The 21,601-nt window shown below is 38.4% G+C and overlaps 4 protein-coding genes across 5 annotated transcripts; 2 read left to right on the plus strand and 2 right to left on the minus strand.

The window, feature by feature from the left end:
• The first annotated feature begins 6,472 nt into the window (after positions 1–6,472).
• Positions 6,473–12,147, plus strand: LOC106638360 (uncharacterized). 2 transcript variants are annotated; one of them, XM_014351479.3, is made up of 5 exons: positions 6,473–7,174; positions 9,128–9,361; positions 9,937–10,097; positions 10,607–11,095; positions 11,175–12,147. In XM_014351479.3, the coding sequence occupies exons 1-5, from the start codon at positions 6,860–6,862 to the stop codon at positions 11,425–11,427; spliced, it is 1,452 nt and encodes a 483-aa protein (XP_014206965.2). In that variant the 5' UTR covers positions 6,473–6,859; the 3' UTR covers positions 11,428–12,147. The 2 variants fall into 2 exon arrangements, with proteins under 2 accessions (XP_014206965.2, XP_014206966.2); XM_014351480.3 differs by having other exon boundaries at positions 11,196–12,147.
• Positions 12,148–13,027: 880 nt separating this feature from the next.
• On the minus strand, positions 13,028–14,923 carry Lipt1 (Lipoyltransferase 1). Its single transcript, XM_014351469.2, has 4 exons — positions 14,834–14,923; positions 13,928–14,501; positions 13,649–13,862; positions 13,028–13,577 (listed from the first exon to the last, which is right to left on the minus strand). Exons 1-4 carry the CDS (start codon positions 14,896–14,898, stop codon positions 13,255–13,257), a joined length of 1,176 nt encoding a protein of 391 aa, XP_014206955.2. The 5' UTR covers positions 14,899–14,923; the 3' UTR covers positions 13,028–13,254.
• Positions 14,924–15,229: 306 nt separating this feature from the next.
• LOC106638353 (uncharacterized) lies at positions 15,230–15,710 on the minus strand. The gene has a single exon (XM_014351471.3). It carries the CDS (start codon positions 15,392–15,394, stop codon positions 15,230–15,232), a length of 165 nt encoding a protein of 54 aa, XP_014206957.2. The 5' UTR covers positions 15,395–15,710.
• Positions 15,711–19,706: 3,996 nt separating this feature from the next.
• Positions 19,707–21,461, plus strand: Mettl14 (methyltransferase like 14). The gene is made up of 4 exons (XM_014351495.2): positions 19,707–19,887; positions 19,998–20,492; positions 20,565–20,947; positions 21,042–21,461. Exons 1-4 carry the CDS (start codon positions 19,831–19,833, stop codon positions 21,277–21,279), a joined length of 1,173 nt encoding a protein of 390 aa, XP_014206981.1. The 5' UTR covers positions 19,707–19,830; the 3' UTR covers positions 21,280–21,461.
• Positions 21,462–21,601: the final 140 nt, after the last annotated feature.

Genomic DNA, 21,601 nt, shown 5'->3' on the forward strand with positions numbered 1-21,601 from the left:
TCGTACTTTTTACGAAATGGATGTTTAAGTAGTGACATAACTTAATATACTCACGGCTGCGTACTTCTCATTATATAGATGGATGATGGTGTGATAGAAGATGACGCAGATTTGCTACGTATACAGCTTGTCTGTATGTGTATACTTGTATTATGCGCTCGTGAAAATCTGTGGTAGATACTAGTTAATCCTAACATCACTTTTTGGGAAAATATGCGAGTATCCGCGGAAGCTGCAACTTTATTTTATATTAAATATCTCAAAACGGCAGCATTTGTTGAATGGAAGAATTGGGAGAGAACAAGTTTGATAAGCGTAGATGATTGTTTTCTTTTTTAGTCCATCGTCTTTGCGCAATTTTTACTAGCAGGAAAATATTGAAGCCAAAATGAACACTAAAATGCACGCGTTCTTTATGAAACATAAATAACAGTTTGATACTCACCCGCTCTACAGATGTTCTGTTCCATTTCCCCTTGCGCACATCATAATGTTATTTAATTACTATTTTTAACGTTAAAAAACTTTGGCACTATTGATTGATTATTCAGTCGAACTTTAATTAGCTATTCTACATTTTACGGACGTTCAATGATTTTCTTAAAATCGAGAAAAAACAGTAGAACTTTTAACAATAGTATTCAAAGAGTCAGGAGACGGCTTGTATTTTTCGATATTTTTTAACCACGAATTTTTTATTTATAAAAAAGAGCCTACATTCATTACCATCCTTAAGAGCTTATGTTAATAGCTGATACTTAGTCAATAACAAAATTTGAGGCTGAAAATATTGAAAAATTTAACACAGTTTCCTGACACTCTAAATAGTTATTGTTGAAAGTTTTACTGCTTTCTCTATACATTGTGAGAAAATCATTGAACCTCTTTAAAAGACAATTTATTTTCCTGTAGTGCAGTGCATTGGACGTAAGTAGTAATTTAAAAATCATTTTACATCATAATTAATGCAAAATTAGCTTTTAGGAAAATTTTGTTTCGAAACACCCGAGTCCAATTCTATATCACATAAGTATGACTCGGAAATCGGAGCCTGCACCTCTACTTCAATATTTTGCTCGCGCGTGCCGATGCAGTCTCATTCATTCGGCTCTTTATCCTTCATGTACTCGTACCCATACCATTATTTTTCCGATTAATCATGAAGTGACGCATCCACGTCCAAATCAGGCCGATTTCCCCGTTAACTGTAATCTTTGTTCGCAGCTATATAGCCAAATAGCTACAAAGGCGCGACGGAAAAAATGTCGAACAAAAAAAAAGGGGGGAGCGGGCGAGGTAAACGCGTACCATATTATTATTTACTCCCCTGCCCCTCCGAAAGACAAAAGTTAGAAAAACAACTTGTTTTCGGCAGTACTTATCGTGCATTTATTTCATCATGCACGGGGAAAGAGAGGGGTACGAATAATACTCGTGTTCGAAGTAAAAAGGGTCCCCGAGACGATCGCTATATTATACGGACACTCCACACGTATAGAATAATTAGTCCATCATAAGCTCACAAAGCCTTTATTTATTTTTATTTTTTTTTCGACGAGCTTGCTTTTTGTCTGATAGGTGTATAAGCGCGAAGGTACACACCCATAAAAATTTGACCTACTTTTTCGCGCTTTTCTTTGTTTCCCCCCCCTTTTATAATGTACGAAGAAAAAGAGACGATCGCGTTTTCTCTTATTTATATACATCCAAAACCCGCACAGTGTATCTCGATCGTCGTGACGATTGATTCTCCGTATTTTTAGACCCATCGACAAAATTAAAATCTAAAATTAGCCGATCGCCAAAAAAAAAAAAAAAAAAAAACCCACCAATCTCCTTGACGGCTTGCAAACCACCAGCTTGTACACTACTATACAAGCCCACATACGAAGGAAAACAACAAAGGAAAGGCCTATAGGCGAATATAAGTACATGTGATTGCGCAATAATAAGCGTATATACGTTCCTGCTCTCCCCATGTGCTTCTCGATCTATACACGATAAATCCATACGCTTGGGATTTGACCTAAAAATACACATTTCGTTACCGGGTTTTGCGCGACCTTTAACCATATTGTGTACGATGTAGCTAATGAAGCCTTTTGCAAAGCTTGTATACCGCACGAACGAGTAATTAAGGAGAATCGTTTGATATGCGCGCGCGAGCCCGAGGGTGTTTTTAATTGGAAAACTTTCGAGGTACAAAATTGCCCTGTGATGGGTTATCATCGTCGTTTTTTTTTTTTTTTTTTTTTTTTTCTAGCTAATAAACGCCGAGTGACAAAGATTTTTCGGGTGCTCGATTCATCACTCGATTAGACGGGAAGGGGGGGTGGGAAGATTACAGTAGAACAGTGCGCGTTAAAATTCTTCGTCTGAAAAATGTTACGGAACGGGTTTCGTACATATATATGTACATCATGGACCAACCTGTCAAGTGACCATCACCTGCTTTGGGTATATAATTGGTCCGAGCTGTAATACGTATGTAAATCGGTTACGCGTAACGAGCTGAATCTGCCTACTATACGGCCGCGAGCGACCAAATTAACATATACAGATGGATTCATTAAAAATTATCTAATTAACCAATAGATGTACATATGTATACGCTTACCACGTGTACATTCATTCGAAATAGAGTTATCAAGATAAGCGATGAGACAGGCTCGAATAAACTAACGTTGTCGAGTATATAAATGTTATGCATTAGTTTCTCGCTGTAAGTGCTTGAGCCCATGACGATTTTTGAAAGAATCGAGGGTCGCGAAGAAGATGCGCAGCTTGTGATTTTTCAATCGGAAGTCCAATGGTATGCGTGTGTGTGTGTGTGTAGGTATTGGCATTCAGATGTATAACCTACCACCGTGCAAGGACTCTACACTTTGTTGCCAAGGCTACCTGTCGTTGAATCGAAAGTTGATTCCTATGGACGCAACAACGGTGACCTCCAGTCGTATCCTGCGTGGTTTTTTTCTTTGCGATAATTGCACAACATTTTTGTTTGGTTGAAATTTTGGAAAAAAAAAAAAAAAAGATAAATAAAAAGCACTTTTTGACACCCGCAATAAGAACTTTGTGCGTTGGTATACCTGTTAACTGCTTGTTGGTCACTCGTTGGGTGTACACTTAAACATAAAAGCTGTTTTTTAATCAATCGAGTTAACTACATGGTGTGGAGGTGTGCATTCGTTGATTTTGTTAAAATTCAAAGTAACGAATCGTACATCGTAAATGAATCATTCATCCTCCAGTGATCCTTTTCGGTGAGCTATGCGGTGAGCAACTCCGACGCGCGTGTGAAAATGTCGCGACATCAAAGCACCAAACAAAATATTTATATCATCAATTGGATGAGACCATATGTGACGTTGGTTTTGTTGATTGCAGTTTTTTTTTTTTTACTTTGGATGTAATTGATATATCCATAGGCACTCGTTTCAAACTTGAATACGTATACATCTCAAATACCCAAAAACCTCGTCAAAAATAAAATCTACACCTAATACACAGTACTAGGGAAAAACCATCACCGATGAGTCGTCCCCCATATACGTTTAATTTTGCACGTATGTCGTTAAAAAACACATCTCAGCCTCTTTATATTACCCCACACACACAACATTCATACCAAAGAATTCCCACGAATGACGCATGCTAATATCACGAGCGTGTTAGACGCAATAGTATGTACGCATACCGATACTTTTAACATTTGTATACATAGGTATGTGTAAGAACTACATGCTATACGTGTGCTACATACTTACTTACCTATATATAGTTGTGGCTTTTCGCGGACACATTTCGAGAAAGATAATGAGAGTAAGTATATATTATACAATAACGTTGAGTCAATAGTTATGGTGTCCGAGAGCAGGGCCGCATGTATATACTTATAGGTAAGCCACAAACGCTACATGCTTATCTGTAGGTGTATATACGCTCCATAGACTGTAATGTTGTGCATATATACACAATCTCATTATTTTTCGACTATGGCCGTTCGACCGGTCCTTGCGGGCCACAACACACACACACGTAATATTATCGCAGATATATTTAATAATAGTATATACCATGTACACTCGCACACGCCTTATCGCGCGTTGTTGTTGTTTGTTTTGGTCTTGTGGGAACGGAAATCGTTAATGCCGATAAGTAGACCGAAATGGCCCGTTTGGCTGACCAATGTATCGCTCTCCTCTGCACATACCTATATACTTAGGTGTGCACACGTGACGTCGCGTGTGTTATACTTACTCGTAGCTTCGTCAAAAATCTGGGGATGGAATCGCAAAAGTAACGTGAATAATATATATTTTTTTGCGCTGCATCGGTATATGAATCGGTAATGGTTCGCATATAAGAGGGGGTTTATCAGTTTTGAGCTCCGCAGGTATATGTACTTACTTCAAGTGTAGTATAGGACATATTGAATTTTAGCCAATAACCGATACTTTGCCAGTGTATGTAGAGACCCCGTTGCACACTGCGTCCTTATATCCGTGGTGCGCGTATATTATGCAGTGGCATAGGCCATCAGCGGTGGGGCCCGTGGAATGTAAATTACGCAAAAGCCAAGCCAGGATGTACCGTTTCGATCTATACTCCCTTTCCTCTTCTACTCCTGTTTTATCGGCATCGCGATTTATTGCGGATTTTGCCCGCGTGTTTTCCACAACCTTTTAGAGCGACTATACCCTACTACAGTGGGGTGCACTTTTTTTTTTTTTTTTTTTTTTCACCACTCGAATAATAGGTATTGTTCTTACCTCTGACGAAATGTTGAACACGCGATTGATTTTAGTGGAAAACCGAGCAGAACTCAGTGTCATCATTATTACTAATGACAACCCAGTGACTATATATAGCTCTACTCCATTACCTGGACGTGAATTTTTGGTTGGATTTACGTATAAACGATTAAAATATCTTTGACACGTATTACGTGTACTCGATCGTCTAATCTTTATCACCAACAAAATAATGACACACGCTTAATATGTATACACGTAATTAAAGTTATTTTTCTAATTTAAATGGGAGCATTGATTTTTACGTTTGGGCATATCATGTTACGATAATCAACCAATTGACGATGATGACTTTTAAATGACTTTCAATTATCCTTCCTCTGACTGATCGGTTTTTAAGTTTTTCGGGAAAATTATCAACTCTTTCGCTGATGCCGTCGTTAAGACGAGGCGAAATTGGTAATTCCGATGAGTGGAATGAAAAAAAGTTGCAAAATTTTTTCAAAACTTCTCGTATGACGATAACTCTTTGGGTGAATCGAATGCGTGTGTTCGCTAACGATGTGCCCGTTAACCTGTCGCAAGAGAGGACACGAAGCGTCACCTGACGTGCTCGGTTCAGACTATGTTCTACGTCAGATTGATCGCTGTTCTGCAGTACCGTGAGGAAGCTGTAATTTTCACCGCATCAACGCGATTTTTGGATATTTACAAATTTTCTTCGCATCGCTATAGTAATTATTTGTAATATTACAAGTTTATTTGTGTACTCAAAGTTGTTTCGGAGAAAAAAAAAAAAAAAAAAAAAAAAATTCAAGCACCATTTATCATCTGGATTTCTCACATTATCGATCGACAATTCAGCAATGTTCACGTTTCGACAACGATATCGAGCATCAAATACGCTTAAATATTCACAAATACGTAAAAACTTTCAACTCATGTACGATACATCAATAACCAACGAAAAAAAAATTTTATAGAACAAAGGTTTAATTTATACAAATACAAATGCTCATTCCGTCAAATTAATCAAGAGCGCGCAGTTTCCCGTCAAGGTATTTTTATTAGCGCGTGCATACATCCCGTAATTTTAAGGTACTTTTTTTTCAAGCTTGCTTTGAAATACTGCGTTTGGCAGTCCTAATGCCATTCTTGATACGGCGCAACAAATTTTATCTCAGCAAAGGCACACGTGATTGTTACGATTTTCTCGAGCCGTGGCTGCAAACTTCCTTTACTTACCGATCGCCGGAACGCAGGAATCGTAGTTCTCTCTCCTAAAAGTTACCGATTTTTCATCGAGAAACCTGCAGACTCAACCGATCCGAAATCAAAACGATCTCGCATACATACACACAACAAGGAAAATAATATTAAAAAGTGGTTAAAAGAATTAAAAAACTGGTTAAAAGCAAAAAAAGTGCACGACTTCTTCCGCACCACTTTTTAAAGGTAAAAATAACGGCTTGATCTTGTGTCTCTTGCATCCTTCGCACATCCGCTCCCCGTGCATCGGCTCTCGTGTGGATCGCGCTCGATGAAAACAAGCCTTCACGAGCAATAAAGTACCTTATCGCCCAACTGCATCAGCAGAGCATCATCAACAGCCGTGATGCCTTTATATATATGTATACAAACCCCTGGGCGAGGAAGAGAGCGAGAGCACACGAGAGCATACCACACACAGTAGGGTAGAGAGAGAGCCAGTCCGCACTCCGCTGTGCTCCAAAAGGCGCGCGTGTTCGTAGCCACTCTTTATATAGCTCCACACGCAGTCGATCGCGCTCGGCAAAAGTGAAAAAGAAATATCCAAGTGGTCCGGAAAAAAATATTTTTTTTTTTTAACCAAGTGTCCCCATAGGCCGAGGAAAGGACAACAGAGATGATGCAGGGAAACGAGGGCCTAGCCGGAGGGTCTTCCACGGCGTAGGCCTCCTCGTCGAGTGCGTGTGCTACACAATATTTATACACACGGAGTAACGTAACGGAGATATATATATATATAATATACACACACATAGAGGAGTTGCGTGGGGTGTGTATATATATACATATAAGGAAGAGAGCAGAAGAGGAAAAAGCCTGGGAGCCGTGCGAGAATGGAGCTGTCGCTGCCGCGGCCCTTTGGAATGATGCTGGGCCTCCTGGTGGTGGTAATGATGCTGGCGTCTACGGCACCGACGAGGGCCCAGCTCGAGCAGAGGTTACCCACGGCCCAGCAGCAGCAGCAGCTCCAGGCCAATAGGCGCGCCGACTGTCCGATCTTTTGCGTCTGCAGCACGTGGCTGAGGCTCAACAGGGCCTCCTGCACCGGCAAGGGCCTATTCAGCATCCACACTGGTGTTTCCAACTACATGCAGGTGCTCGACCTCTCCAACAACTCCATCAACCAACTCGAGGACAAGGGACTCTCGGTGAGCTGATGGTGCCCTACTACGCTAGTGTGTGTGTGTGTGTGTGTGTGTATGCGCGTGTCTCTCTCCACTCATCTTCTGTATACCTTAAAATATTTATGATATGTGCTATATAAATGTATGCATGTGCATTGGCAAAACCTATAGGAGACATTTCTTTTTGAAGTATTATTAGTTGGTGGTCCTCTCTAAGTGACCGTATAGTATACAGCCTTTAGACTCTTTAGAGTCGAGACGTGTGTATATATGTATGTATAGACGAGCGCGTGCGTTTCGTCTCCTCGTCGATCGTTTTAGCCGTCGTCGTCGTCGTCATCTTCTTCTTCCTCCCTTTTTCGCTCTTTGCTGCTTCTCTTCTGCTTCCTCTTCTTTATTTCTACTTGTGTGCTTCTTGTTTGCTTTCGAAGGAGCGTGGGCGAATTGTTGCTGTATAGCCGAACTTTACGGTTTTTCTGACCACCGGGGAGAGATCGGTATCATGTATGTGTTTCGGTCGATCGTCCGTGATGTTTTTTTTTTCTACTCCAGCGGATGATTTGACTTTTTTTGCTGCGGCGCTGGATCTGCAAGAATTAATTTTTTGTGTGTGCATAAACATTTTTTTTTTTTTTTTTTAATTTCGGGAAAATCAGCGTGACGTTAGTTTTATCATCGCGCGACATTGATGTATCCATGATAACCGATTGTCAGAGGTGTTATCGATTTTCTAAGCGATAACGCGACCGTGATGTCATCACTGTCTATCAAGCGTAGACAGTTTTTTAATGTTTTTTTTTTTTTATCGAAAGTGGATACGAAAAGGGTATATATTTATACGCTACGAAGAAAAAGACCATTAAAATCAAATCACGAAAGAGTAATTGTGATTTTCTTTTTCACCGTCACAACAAAGTTACGATGATGTACCCATCAGGTGGCAATCTTAAAATCCTAGTGTTTATCGAGAGTTAGGTTAAAGATTACTAATGGATTTTTTTTCCTAAAAATATGAAGGAATCCACAAACGACAATATATTATCGTCACTTATTGCGGCGAACATTGACATTGTGCTGATATCGATAATGATGATGGTTTTGGATTTTCCGAGAATATAGATTTTTCTAACATGATAGTTTGCGGCTGAGTTGAAAGAATTTTTTCAATCTTGGTAAACATAACTTATTCGTGTAAAGAAAATGAAAAATTTTATTCACCGAGAGTTTTCATGAAAAAATCCGAAATTTACTGTTTCCCGTATGGAATCAAGTAAATTGCGATATTTGATCATAAAATTTACGATGAGTGCCAAAATCACATGAATTATTATTACATTAAATCATTGGTATTAATTTTAAGAAAGTTTTACACTGGAAAAAAAAAAAAAAAAAAAATTAATGAGAAAGCGTTACGATTCACATTGCGGAGAGAAAAACGATGATCGTGCAACCACAACGTGAGGATTTATATTACACGCGCGATGCCACCCCTCGCTCGGAGTTGATTTTTTTTGGCATTATCTCTTCCACGCCACGGCTTCCATCTAATATCATACCGCAACACCAAATGTGATGTACTGGTTAAAATCGGAAGTAAGTCAAGTTTTAAACTTTCCTTCCGTTTTGTGTTTGTTTGGGTAAAATGGCTCGTCATATCTTAAAACGACTATACTTCCCCAATCCAAATATGCGCACGGGTTTACATCTATAACTCGTATCATGTGCATCACGTTTTTTAGACGTCTAAGATAACACAGCGCGTCCCCTATGATTCACGCATCCATTGTTTGCCTCTTTTGCTCGACGCAACTACATGGAATTTCCAACAGAGATACACGTGCCAATATATACTAGATTGCAGAATTTATCAAAAAAGATACTCATCGCACGCGCTGACCTGATAAATTTCGTAGATCTCATTATCTATGTAGGTATATACACATGTGTTAAAATAACGTGAAAAATGTTTCGTTGCAGCGCGCCGGTCTTACGAAATTGAAGTTCTTGAACCTGTCGATGAACTCCATAAGCGAGATCGGCATGAAAGCCTTCGACGATCTGCGGGCCCTGGTCGTGCTCGATTTGTCGATGAACCACATCGACTTCATCACACCGGACACGTTCATGTACAACTTGGAGCTCAAGATCCTCAATCTCTCCGGAAACAAGTTCAATCTACAAGTGCCAATGTTACACAGCTCCTCCATCACGGTTGGTGCCTTTTTTTTTTTTTTTTTTCTTTTATTTACAAAGCCCAAGTGCAAACATTTTTTTTCTTCATTCATTCACTTGTACGCCAGACAGTCCTTAAGCAAACGGTAAACCGAGACGAGAGAGAAGTGCAACGTATATATACATGTGTATACATTAAGAACTTGAGCAAACACCACGTCGTCTCGAGAGGATTGATTAAATTTAAAATTCTTTTCGCCGTGGCGCCTATCGGCCTCCGTCGAGATACGCGAGACGGTTTTTTTTTTGCAATAACTGAGAGTCAATAATGTATATTATATTGTTTGGGTAACACTACAAGTTTTATGTATGCATTACCTCGCCCCTCCCACGTTTGCCGGCCTGGGATGCTGAGACTCTCCATCATGGAAGTGGCTGCATCTCTGCTCGACTCGCGGTTTTTTCCTCCGATTCTCGATGCGGGACGCACAATATTGGCACGACCGGCGTAATCGTTTGCTTTTGACTTTCGAGACTGTGTACAATACAGTTTATGGATATTTGCGAACGCGACGTTTGTCATTGGAAAATCTTGCGAATATCCGCTGTTGCAGGACCTTGACTTGAGTGGCTGCCGGATCAATTCTTTGCCCACGCACATCTTCTTGGGGCTGAAACAACTGCGCAAACTCAATCTGTCCAACAATAAGCTCATTGGACTCGATAGGGAGGTCCTGCTCGCAATGCCATCCCTTCAGTTTCTCATGCTCGGACGGTAAGTTAAGAGATACTACCGTACAACGTGTAAAAACTATTTTACACTCACAAGTTAACTTGTGTATTTTTAAATTTGATTGAAATGGGGGGCATTACTTATTGACTCGATATAATGGGTTAAAGAGTTGATGTTTTTTTTTTATCAAAGATATAAAGAAATCATTAAGCATCGCACCGTAAAATAATGGCACTTTTGAGCGATGATAAGATGCGATTTTACAGCTAGAAATATTGTAACATGATAAATTATTTTTTGCGATTAACGACTTCAATTCATTATTGTAAAGTTTACAAAAGTATATAAAACGTTTACTCTGATGGAAGCTCTCCGAAAGTAAAGCATCAGGTTGTAGTATAAAGAGTAATCAATACTTATAACAATTAAGCATCATCAGGTGTGGAATTAATGTTAAATTTAATTATTACATAGTATGAAAGAAAACTAGGATCTACAAGGATCGAAAAAATGTAATGCAAATGATTTTCAAACGAAACTTTTGTGTTTAGGAACCCATGGTTGTGCGACTTTGAGTTCTACAACCTGAAGGTAGCAATTCGCAAGGCAGACATCCGCATGGACCCGGTGTGCGAGAGGCCCACTCTGGAGGCCAAGTTCGAGGAGATAATCGCTAAGACGTCGGAATCTGATATCGACGAGCCGATCATTATAAAATCGACGAAACGGCCGATCCTGGTGCCTCGAGCTGAGCTCAACGAGCACACCTGGGACACGGAGTCGTGGCGCGAGTTCGAGGAGGCGTTGCGCGATGAGCAGCCACCGATGGCCGAGCCCCGAGCCTCGAATGTCTTCGTCGCCACCCTGAACAATCTCTCGCCTTTCTGGTTCCTCCTTACCGGTTTTTTGTTCGGCAGCGTGGCCACGATGCTCTTCACCTACCTCTGGTTCTCGGATAGCGTCACCTGTCCCCGAAGGATCCGATCCTCCGAGATTGTCAACTCGCCCGAAGTCAACTCCCAGAGGGTCTCGCTGCTCAGGTATAAATCTCCACATGTAGCGATCTTTTCCCCAAAAACCAGTCACATTCGACCTGCTATTCGAACGAACGGGGATCAGGGGAACCTTTTATCTGTTCAGGCACCTTTGGCAGCAGGAAAACCTGCCGAGCTCCGATGAGGTCTCCGTCAGGGGAGGCGAAGGTGTTGGACCTACGGTTTTTCTCCCGGCCCTCGGGGCAACGGTGCCAACCTGCCCAGGCACGCCGCCACCGCCTTATCGCGAAGTGATGCTGCACTGCAATCTTTACCCAAGGGCGGCGATGGTCGCGGCTGCCCAACAGGCGTCCGGTAGAACTCTCTCCACCGAATGAACGATCGTTTTACGATTTTACTCTAAGTGTGTGTTCAACGAGAACGGGCTTCGATATGTGCCTTCGAGTCGTCTTCCATGCCGATTTTTTTTTTTCTTTCCTTTTTTTTTTATTGGAAGAGCGTTTGCCATTTAAAACTGCTTATCAATTTATTTTTAATCGTCACTCGTTTTAAGGAAGAACAAAAGCGACTCTGGACGGTCAAGTGCCTTATTCGTGTCGATTATACGTAGGATTAGGTTTTTGTAGTTACGAACCCATGTGTATACAATATAATGTTTAGGTATTATGTTATACTGAATGAACACTTTCGTTTACTTAGATTGTTTTATTTTATTTTTTTCGTGTGCGAGTTTACTATGAATATTTTTCGACTGAAAAAAAACCAATTTCAATTCGTATTACGATTATTTTAATCTGCTATACTTGAAAAAAAAAAAAAAAATTTTTCTTTATTAACCATATACATTACGAAATTATCATTCTCACGAGTTCAATAAGTAAGTACGACATTGTCTACGCTCAATCATGTTCGCTGATTTTCTTGGTGATTCTATATATATATATTTTTTTTTTTCATAACGTTAAATTATTTTTTTTAGAAGGTAATTCCAAACATGACTGATGCTACCTAGATTATATAGCAGTATTAAACGTAATTAATTGTATAGCTATTACATACAACTATTTTTATAAAAAAAAAAAAAAAATAAACTCTTTTTAAGAACATTAAAACGATTCGATGGAAAAATTAATATTTTCGGACTTGACGATTATAATCAAATTTTTAAAAAATTAGGATTTAAAAATTACATCGATCATTGAAAAAGATCTGAATTTCGACAAGTATTTTTTTTTTTTTTTTTTTACGCGATTATCTTTACTGATTAAGACCGCGTCAATTATAGATTTTATTGGTTTATCCGAAAAATTTTGCCATCGTCGCCGAGATAAACCATACGAGAATCACTTTTGTATTATAATTTTTGCTTTTTACCAACAGCGAGAGAGAACTGTTGTTCCAGAACTCTTTGTGCCATTGACGTATCACGTTTCTCAACCCAGTGCTTCCTTATCTCCCCGCGCTTCGCCTCGTACTTTTTTTTATTTTTAATATGTTCACGAGCTAAATAAAAAACACGAATAAATTGACTCTTTGCAGTGTTCGCCTCGTCGCTCGACGCTTACAGCAATTCTCGGCTTACTCACCGTTTCCTCCAAACTACCTTCGTTGCGATTGTTTTGAACTTTGCGATAATAAAACCACAATATTATCATAGTAATATATTAGTTTTCTAGTCTAAAAAGCACTGCTGGATCGTATACAAAGAGATCAAAATTGAGAACGAGTCTAGAGTGTATAAGGGCCAGGAAAGTCTGTACGAGATAACGCGTCGAGTGCGAAACAATGCGAAATAACATCATGGAATAAAAAAGAGAAAAAAAAAACCGTTCTGAACTGTATTGATGCGCGAGAATAAGCAAGGCAATCACATGATTACTGTACTACTCTACTTTTATCACAAACAAGTACTATCATTACATTGTACACGAATAAAAACAAGAATACACGCACACTCTGCGTGGCTTTGTACTCTAGGCCAAAACACTTGTCAAATGTGTATGTAACATTATGTATATATATATAAATATATTCTTCTAAATAAAAGTAACAAAATGTTATACAACTGTAGCTTTTTAAAATTCGTCATTCACAATATTCACAATTTACAAATATTTATACGTTGTACAAAAATAATATGTAGTTAACAACAACAGTAACAATGGATTCAGGCATCTTTTGTAGGATCATGGAAAAGATCATTGTTAGATAGCAGCAACACTACTTTGAGCTGTAACGTCGGACGCCACGACTTTGCAACCTGTAGCCTCGACGATTCTGTCAGTGAGCTCGTGATTATATCGTGTTCCCTGCAAGTTGGTGATCACACTAGCATCGCGATCAAAGTTTGAAGGTAGTGTCATTTTAATATCCTTTACGATGCTTTTTTCTACTTCGATTATAAGTTTCATGAAATGCTCGCGACCTCCTCGAGTTTGAGCTTCAAGCAGACGGGTGACTGTGAAATCTGGCGTTTTTCCATAGATCCAATCCCAGGATTGGAACTCTTCCTTGAGTTTATCGATACCTGAAAGAAATGAAAAAATAATAATGATTATTGGAAATAGAGTTGTGCTTTCACGTCACAAATAAGTTTACCTGGAAACCATTCTTCGGTGGGATTGATCATCTTAAATCCTCTCTGTTGCTCGACCAGCTTGTATCTACCGTCTTCTAACGTCAAGGATTTTGTGCGCAGATATTCCCAGCCCACAGCATTGAGTAACTGGTCAGACGTGATATGAGGGTTTACTTCAATTAGATTCTTTACCGGAGATCGAACGGATTCGGTGGCTTTTGTCGTTATTCCAGTCTAGAAAAACCACTTTCTCAATGACAAGAAAAATCTCGACCCAAGTACCCAATAAGAAATCTCACCTCTACTTTCTTAAGAGCCAATCTGAGCGCGCGCTTACTGGCATTAACTAACAGAGTACAGTGGTGATAAGCGTTAGGTCGTCCTAACTTTGCAGCCGTACCAGACACCTTGAATTGATTCTGCACGACGATGTCGTCCTTTTCGTTAACAACAGCGTTCAATCCGCACTCCCGAAACAAGGCCCTGGTAATTATATCCAAGTTGTATCTTCGATTGTAACGTTCTTTTGGGGTAAAGAACGACAGGTTCAAGTTGCCCTGGTCATGATAGACCGTGCCACCGCCGCTGTTGCGTCTTGCCAAAGCGACTTCGTTGCGCTCGATTGCGGGTACGTTGCACTCGACCCAGGGATTCTGGTGGCGTCCGATCACAACGCACGGGTTGTTCTTCCAGAGCAGCAGAACATGGTGCTTGGTTAAATCGTAGTTGCGGTAAATCCAGTCTTCTAGGGCCAAGTTTGTAAAAATGTCGTTCGACTGCGAGATGAATACCGATTTCTTAATTTCCTCTTCAGGCACGCTCTTCACCGAACTCTTGGAGGAGACATGACGTTGGAAAACAACGGACAGAGAACTGTAACAAAGTTGGAAAATCAACGTTTGAAGTTATTTCCTCAAGCAAACAGTGTTGAACATGATTTTTCGTCAACTGAATTAGAAAGTCAAGTTTCTCTAGCAATGAATGACAAACAGCAAGCATTTGTGATTTCGATGCACATTGCAGCAATCGCGTTGCATGTATTGTAAATGGATAGACGCATACTTAGAACGCAAATGCAGTTATTACCATTTCACGTGGTCAACTTGAACTTTTTAATTTAAAATCGAACAGCATTCAATCACGTTTAGATAATTTGTAACAATATTCTCTTTGATATTTGGACCTTAAATTTACATTATACATACCCAAACTTGGTGCGAATGGCCTTGGCACCTGCAAGGATGTTGGCTGTACCAGTAATCACAGACATTCTTTGGCTTTGTTGTTATCTAATGCACTAATATCCTCTTACTTAACGTAATTGTTGATTAAATAATAATCAGTCTTTAGATCGATGAAGCCTAAAAAACGTAGCTGTGTGTGTGTGTGTAACTTGTTGACTGTTCTGTCTCTCTGCACACTTTATAATATGTAATGTCTCTTCCTTCGTTTTTGGCAACGAAACAGAGAAAAATGAAGCAACGCACTAACCAAAATAACAACAAGTACAAATATACAGTCTACAAGATTTCGGAGCAAAATTGAGCCAACAACTCGTACATGTATGACTTCAAATATGCAATAAAAGAAATTAAGGTAATTTAGCACACACAGCGACAGATCAGAGAATTGAAATTAGCTTTACTGGCAGTGATGGAGATAAGATAATCGTGAAGGGATGGAGTCTGGTGCAGCCACTTCCAGGTGTGATCCAGGGTGTTGATGCGGTATCTGATACCCAAACAGTCTCGGCAGTCCTTTGGCATTCCTCTGTGTGTCGACAGATCGATGGACGAAAATCGAACTGGCAACTTAACCTTTGAAGAAAGTTGCCAATAATATAATATAAAGCCAAACAATGTATGCTTTCTACTATGTTAAAACGTGAATTTTAGTTTATAAACGAAGAATTAAGCGCACGCGGTACACATTACGGAACAAACGAACTCGATGCACCAATCGATGGAACTTACTACGCCACCGGGAGAAAGAAGAGGAATAAGCGCGGAGTCAAAGTGGCTTAGGTGTTATAAGTCTCTCTCTGGGATAACTCCCCCCGAGCGTCGACGAGGATGAGGAGGAGTAGCGGGGGAAACTCGCTGCACGAGAGTGATAACAGCTGCTCTGTCAGTGGATGCACTCGCCGGCACATGCACTCCAAACTGTTGAAAAACGTGCAAGCCTTGTTTTTTTTATCTTCTAAAATTCGATAGAAAAAAAAAAATCAAGTAAGTATAACGAAGAAAGTTAATAATTTACTCTAAAATGATTGATCGATCGTCTCATTTGGAAATTTTTTCAACTCGATTACATTTGGATTAATTAGTACGTATATACGTTTCTGAGGTAAATTCATGTGATTCTCTTTAAAAATTAAACAAAGTCTTTCACGAGATAAGTACCTTTAAAAATCATCATGTGTTTTCTCGTAATCACGAAGTTGACTTGTGATAAATCGCTCCTTTCCTCGTAAGCTCGTGTGTCAAGCATATTTTTATCAATATGATATAATAACGATAACGCGCACTTTCAATATCTACAAATATATATATGAATAGATCATAATATGCATTGTGTTGTAAGCAAAAAATGGACTTTTTTTCAAGCCTCAGATTTTTATTCTTTTGATGTCTTCAGAAACACGGCGACATTTTTGTACTCGCATGAATTTGGTAAAGTGTGACCTACTTTTTTTGTATTTTAGTTTCTCATTTTGTTTTACATTAATTTTAAAAACGTGTCATTGGCAAATTCCTACCATTTACTGCTCTTTTATCGAAACGACACGTGAGAGCCAGGTGTCAGGCACGTGCACATTATTTGTTATCTCTCTTGATTGGATATCACACGCATCTACCACCTGCAAGTACGAAATTTAATTTTATTCGCACTAAAATACGACGATGATATTAAATATTGATCGTAGAGATTTTTAAAAGCCTATGTGTGTGTTTCTCGTGACAAAGAATTAATTTCCATTTATATTTAAATCCATGCCAATTAAGAGTCGAGGAGAATAATGTATGTATTGAAAGACAACAGAAGCCCAGACAATGGAGACTATCCATAAATTATATCATTATTTGTTTTGGACATTGTATGCGAAAAAACTGTGTCAATTTTTGAATGAAGAAAAATTCACGTCACTTTTTTTTTTAATGGTCACAAATAAAACATTAGGAATTTTTTTTTCCCACAAAGAGTATGGAGAGAAATTAAAATTTTTGCAGTTTCTGCAGGTCACTGAAGAGTTTATGTTTACTTTTATAATTAGAAAATTCCAGTTGAAGGCTGATAAAGGCATAAAATGACGTTTAAAATGTTGCAAAAAGCAACTATGTTGGCAATATCGATGTCACGCGCGACGTGGCAAAACTCCATACATCTATCACGCCAATCACGCAACGTATTTTTTTTTTTTCTCACTTGACGCGAGATGAGTTTGTTTAAGGATAACTTGTATAATCTTCGTCGATGCTTCGAACAAAAGAGTGCAGACGTTGAATATCATCGACGTACTCAATATTTTTGTTGTTGGGTTTATATGTGTAATATATTACAACGTGTATACTCAGACAAAATGTAAATATCGCATTATTCGGCAAAGGTACCTACGCCTTTGTTTTTATTTTCTCGCACGTCGACAGCAAAGTTTTATCGCTTATCGATGACTCTGTACTGCATGTACATAATATGTGCATTACAAAAGTAAGTCGCAAATGCACCTTCGACGTAAAACACGATAATTGTACAACATATTATATGCAATATATTTTGCAGTAAAATTAAATCCGGAAACCGTAACTACCTACTGCTTTAATTTCAAATATGTACAAAATAAGCAAAAAAAAAAAAAAAGCTTTTCCGGAGCTTTATGAGAAATTTGTAACAAAATTACATTGTACGGTAAAATGTTCGTTTTGACAAAAGAAAGTGCCAAGTACCCATAGGAAGCATGTACGTATACATTATTGTGTATGGTGTACTGCAAACGCCGAGACTTCCTCGGACGAGCATTTGATTTCAAAACAAGCCGGCGTCGTCGCTGTTTTTCATTACTCCGCATGAATTATACATAAGTAGGATATGGCGTGCATCGACGCCTCGATCGAAGTGCCAACGCAAAATTATTGCTTCGAAGAAAGTATTAACTGGGAGGCATTTTTTTTTTTTTTTTTTTTTTTTGATTTTGTAGTACTTGAGTACCTGTCCATTTTATTTTATGAGGAAAAAAAAATTTGTAACTACAATTAATCATCCGAACGAGCAGTTGATTGCGGCACAAAAATGACCAGTTGATTATGTCCTTCGTTTATATCCCCACGGTTGATGGGATTGTCAAAAGCCTGAGCCTTTTTAATTCCTCACACGGAATATAAAAACAGGCAGTGCTGCGAAATTAAAAAAAAAGAAAAAATATTGCCTTAGAGTTAACACTTTTTTCAAGAAGGTAAGTCTGGAATCGGTATTTTCCTTGGTCGAGACGCCGCTAAGTATAATCTTCCTTGCAGCCGTCAAGTTATAGGTTATACGGGGTAATGTAACAAAAAGCCTGAATTATTAATAAGGCCAAACGATGATAACAAGAGAGAGAGAGATCACCTCCTCCTCCTCTTCCCCTTATCGCTTTTCCTCTTGGCCATCGGCTGATCAGATGCGGCGCAGAAAATCATCGTATGAGCACGTATGTGTGCACGCAAAACGTATAATGACCCGCGATGTCGAGAAACGCTTTCTTTTATCAAGTACCAACTGCCTCCTTCGTCTTGTCGAGCCGATACGTTTAATCGCGGCGTTAATAAATGCATATGTGTGTATGTGTGTTATTATGCAAGCGCGTGCGCTATCGGACAAACCGTTTGGTACATGTGTACGAAAAATGCCAAGTTTTTTCGAGTCCACGAACTATGCACGAGTCTATGAGTTTTTCGTCAAATGAAGCTCGTAGCAATAAATTATTCTTCTGTATTGTCATGCGTCGAGCCTTACTTTCGAGGGGTCTTTGCCCTCTTCTGTTGTTGTTGTTGTTGTTATTTCGTCTCGAGTAAGCGAGAGAACAAAAAATTGCCAGACGACGGTGAACATTTTTTTTTTTTTAATTTTAATGAAAGCTCGAAGATAAAAAAAAAAAAAAAAGATAAAAACTTTTACAACTTCGTAAAATTAATTGCGTTACAATTTTTTGTTTTTTCAATGATTATTGATTGATACATGCATATATATAAGTGGTGCGTAATCAAACCAAGAGACGATACTTTAGCAAAAACATTTGCGTGTATTTGTAAAGCGTTTTTTTAACTACACTTGAATAATTGGACAAAAAAGTCGAGCCATACGTGAAAGCTACTCGATTTTTCGTCCAATAACGTATGATAGATTTTCAACTGATGGGAAAATGCACGATTTCAGTTGCAAATAGCGGATCGATGATTCGGAAAAGTGTGAGAACGCGTCAAGTACACCCACTTTGTTTTTTCATGCCATCGAGAGGAAATTCAATGTTTTGGTTCATTAAACTGTCTGGAAGATACGTGTTTGTCAGGGCTGTGCATGTTTCGTCATTAAGAAGTTGAGATAGTAACTGTAATAAATTTCGGCTAAATTTAAACTTAATTTCGTATAATTCTTTTTTTTTTTTTTTTTTTTTTTTTACAGTAAAAATTTTTCAAATCACTTCAAAATGGCCTGATTATACTGTGTCCGAAAATATTATAAAAAATTTTGGTGTATTTTAATCGAAATAAAAGTACACTTTGGTTTGTTACCACGACACGAATTTTCGTTACAGCTAAGTAAGTAAGTATAATTGGAACAAAAGTTTAATTTGAAAAAAAAAATAATTACTATTTCGAAAGTTTTATAAGTATAGTCAATTTTTTCGACAAATATATCCATAAATAGCGCTTTTGTGTGTAACACATACATACACACAAGTACAACGTGCGTGCGACGTGCGTACGCGTCATGTCAATAAACCAGATACCTATGTTGAAGATGACTGATTTATCAACTGAAAGTGAAGTAGCTAGGTAGGCATTATATATATATATATACATAACGTGAGCTCTGACTCCGAAATTTAATCTTTGAATGCTCCGCAAAAAGAGTCCTCCCCAAACAACGAAAGGACCAAGGACATAGTTAAAAAGTTCAGTAAAAGTTTTGTGAGTTGAGGTTTGTCAATAATATCGGTTGTGTAAAAATGTTACAAACTTTGCGGGAACGCTCGCAAAAACGAAAGAAACTCCTGGCACAGACGGTAATGTACAAAATATTTGTAACAGTATATTATTTTTGACAAGTCAATTGAAGGTTATGTTTTGATATTAATATTGAATGTTGATGGTTCGTAATTTGAACAATTTTCAGCTTGGTGTATCAAGTGTTGACGAGTTGAGGCAGATTTTAGGAACTGAAGTAGATGAATCGCAAAAGAAGAAAATTAAAGTGACGTCGTTTAAATGTGAAGATGAAGCCAAAGAGAAGCAAAGCAATACATCCGCGACAGATGAAATTGTTTACAAAGATTCGTCTACGTTCTTAAAAGGGACACAGTCCTCGAATCCACACAACGATTACTGTCAGCACTTTATTGACACAGGCCAGAGGCCTCAAAATTTTATCAGGGACGTTGGTCTGGCCGACAGATTTGAGGAGTATCCCAAACTTAGGGAGCTTATAAAACTGAAAGACGACCTGATTTCCGAGACGGCTACTCCTCCCATGTATTCAAAGACCGACTTGTCCACGTACAGCTTGAAAGACTTGAACTGTAAGTTTGATGTGATACTTATTGAACCTCCGTTAGAAGAATATCAAAGAACTTGTGGTGCTACAAATGTGCAGCTGTGGAACTGGGATCAGGTCGATTATTTAAACCTAAATTCTTTTGTATCGTAAGAGATTTGTTTATTAACCGCATGATTAATTTCATAGATTATGGAGTTGGATATTGGTGAGGTGGCAGCTAGCAGGAGCTTTGTTTTTTTGTGGTGTGGTAGTAGTGACGGTTTGGATATGGGGAGATTTTGTTTGAGAAAGTGGGGTTTTAGGCGGTGTGAGGATATTTGTTGGATTAGGACAAACATTAATAATCCTGGACATAGTAAAAATTTGGATAGTAAGGCAGTGCTTCAAAGGACTAAAGAGCATTGTTTGATGGGTATTAAGGGAACTGTCAGACGATCAACGGATGGTGATTTTATTCATGCCAATGTGGATATTGATTTAATTATATCAGAGGAAACTGAATATGGCTCTATTGAAAAACCTGTAGAAATATTTCATATCATCGAACATTTTTGTCTTGGACGTAGGAGGTAAACAAAGACACCGTTTATTACTTAATTTTGTTTGTTTTTTTGTCTTACTTCAGATATTTACAGTAAAAGTCATTCAAATAAATAATTTTAGGTTACATCTTTTTGGAAGAGACACAACAATCAGACCTGGTTGGCTGACAGTTGGTCCTGAATTGACCAATACCAATTTCAATGCAGACATTTACAATGGTTATTTTAATAATAATCAAATCACTACTGGCTGTACAGAAAGAATAGAAGCTCTACGACCAAAATCACCTCCTCCCAAGGGTAAAGTCTCAGGCAGAGGTAGAGGTGGTTTTAATCGTGGACGAGGACGAGGAAGATAAAGTGATGCAAGGCATACAAAATTTTTAAATATTTGTTGTTTTATAAATTGATATATTTTTGAAGATATCAAGAAGAAACAATCTCTTGCAAATGTGTTGCTTGCAAGAATAATTGAAAATATAGCTATTTCATTGTTGGAGTTGTGTGATGTGATTGCACAAAAAACATTTAGCCAAATATTTTAGCAATCCATCTTTTACTTACATAAGGTTTTTAGTGAAAAATATTCTTATTTAAAAAATTGAATTATAATAAAATTTGTATTTTCTAAATAAAATTTCGTTTATTCATTTTTACACATTTGTAATTTATAAGTGTTTT

The sequence above is a fragment of the Copidosoma floridanum genome, unplaced genomic scaffold, assembly GCF_036245765.1.
Source record: "Copidosoma floridanum isolate Cflo_tuat_1 unplaced genomic scaffold, Cflo_Japanese_pri ptg000019l, whole genome shotgun sequence".
In the NCBI taxonomy this organism is placed as follows: Eukaryota; Metazoa; Arthropoda; class Insecta; order Hymenoptera; family Encyrtidae; genus Copidosoma; species Copidosoma floridanum.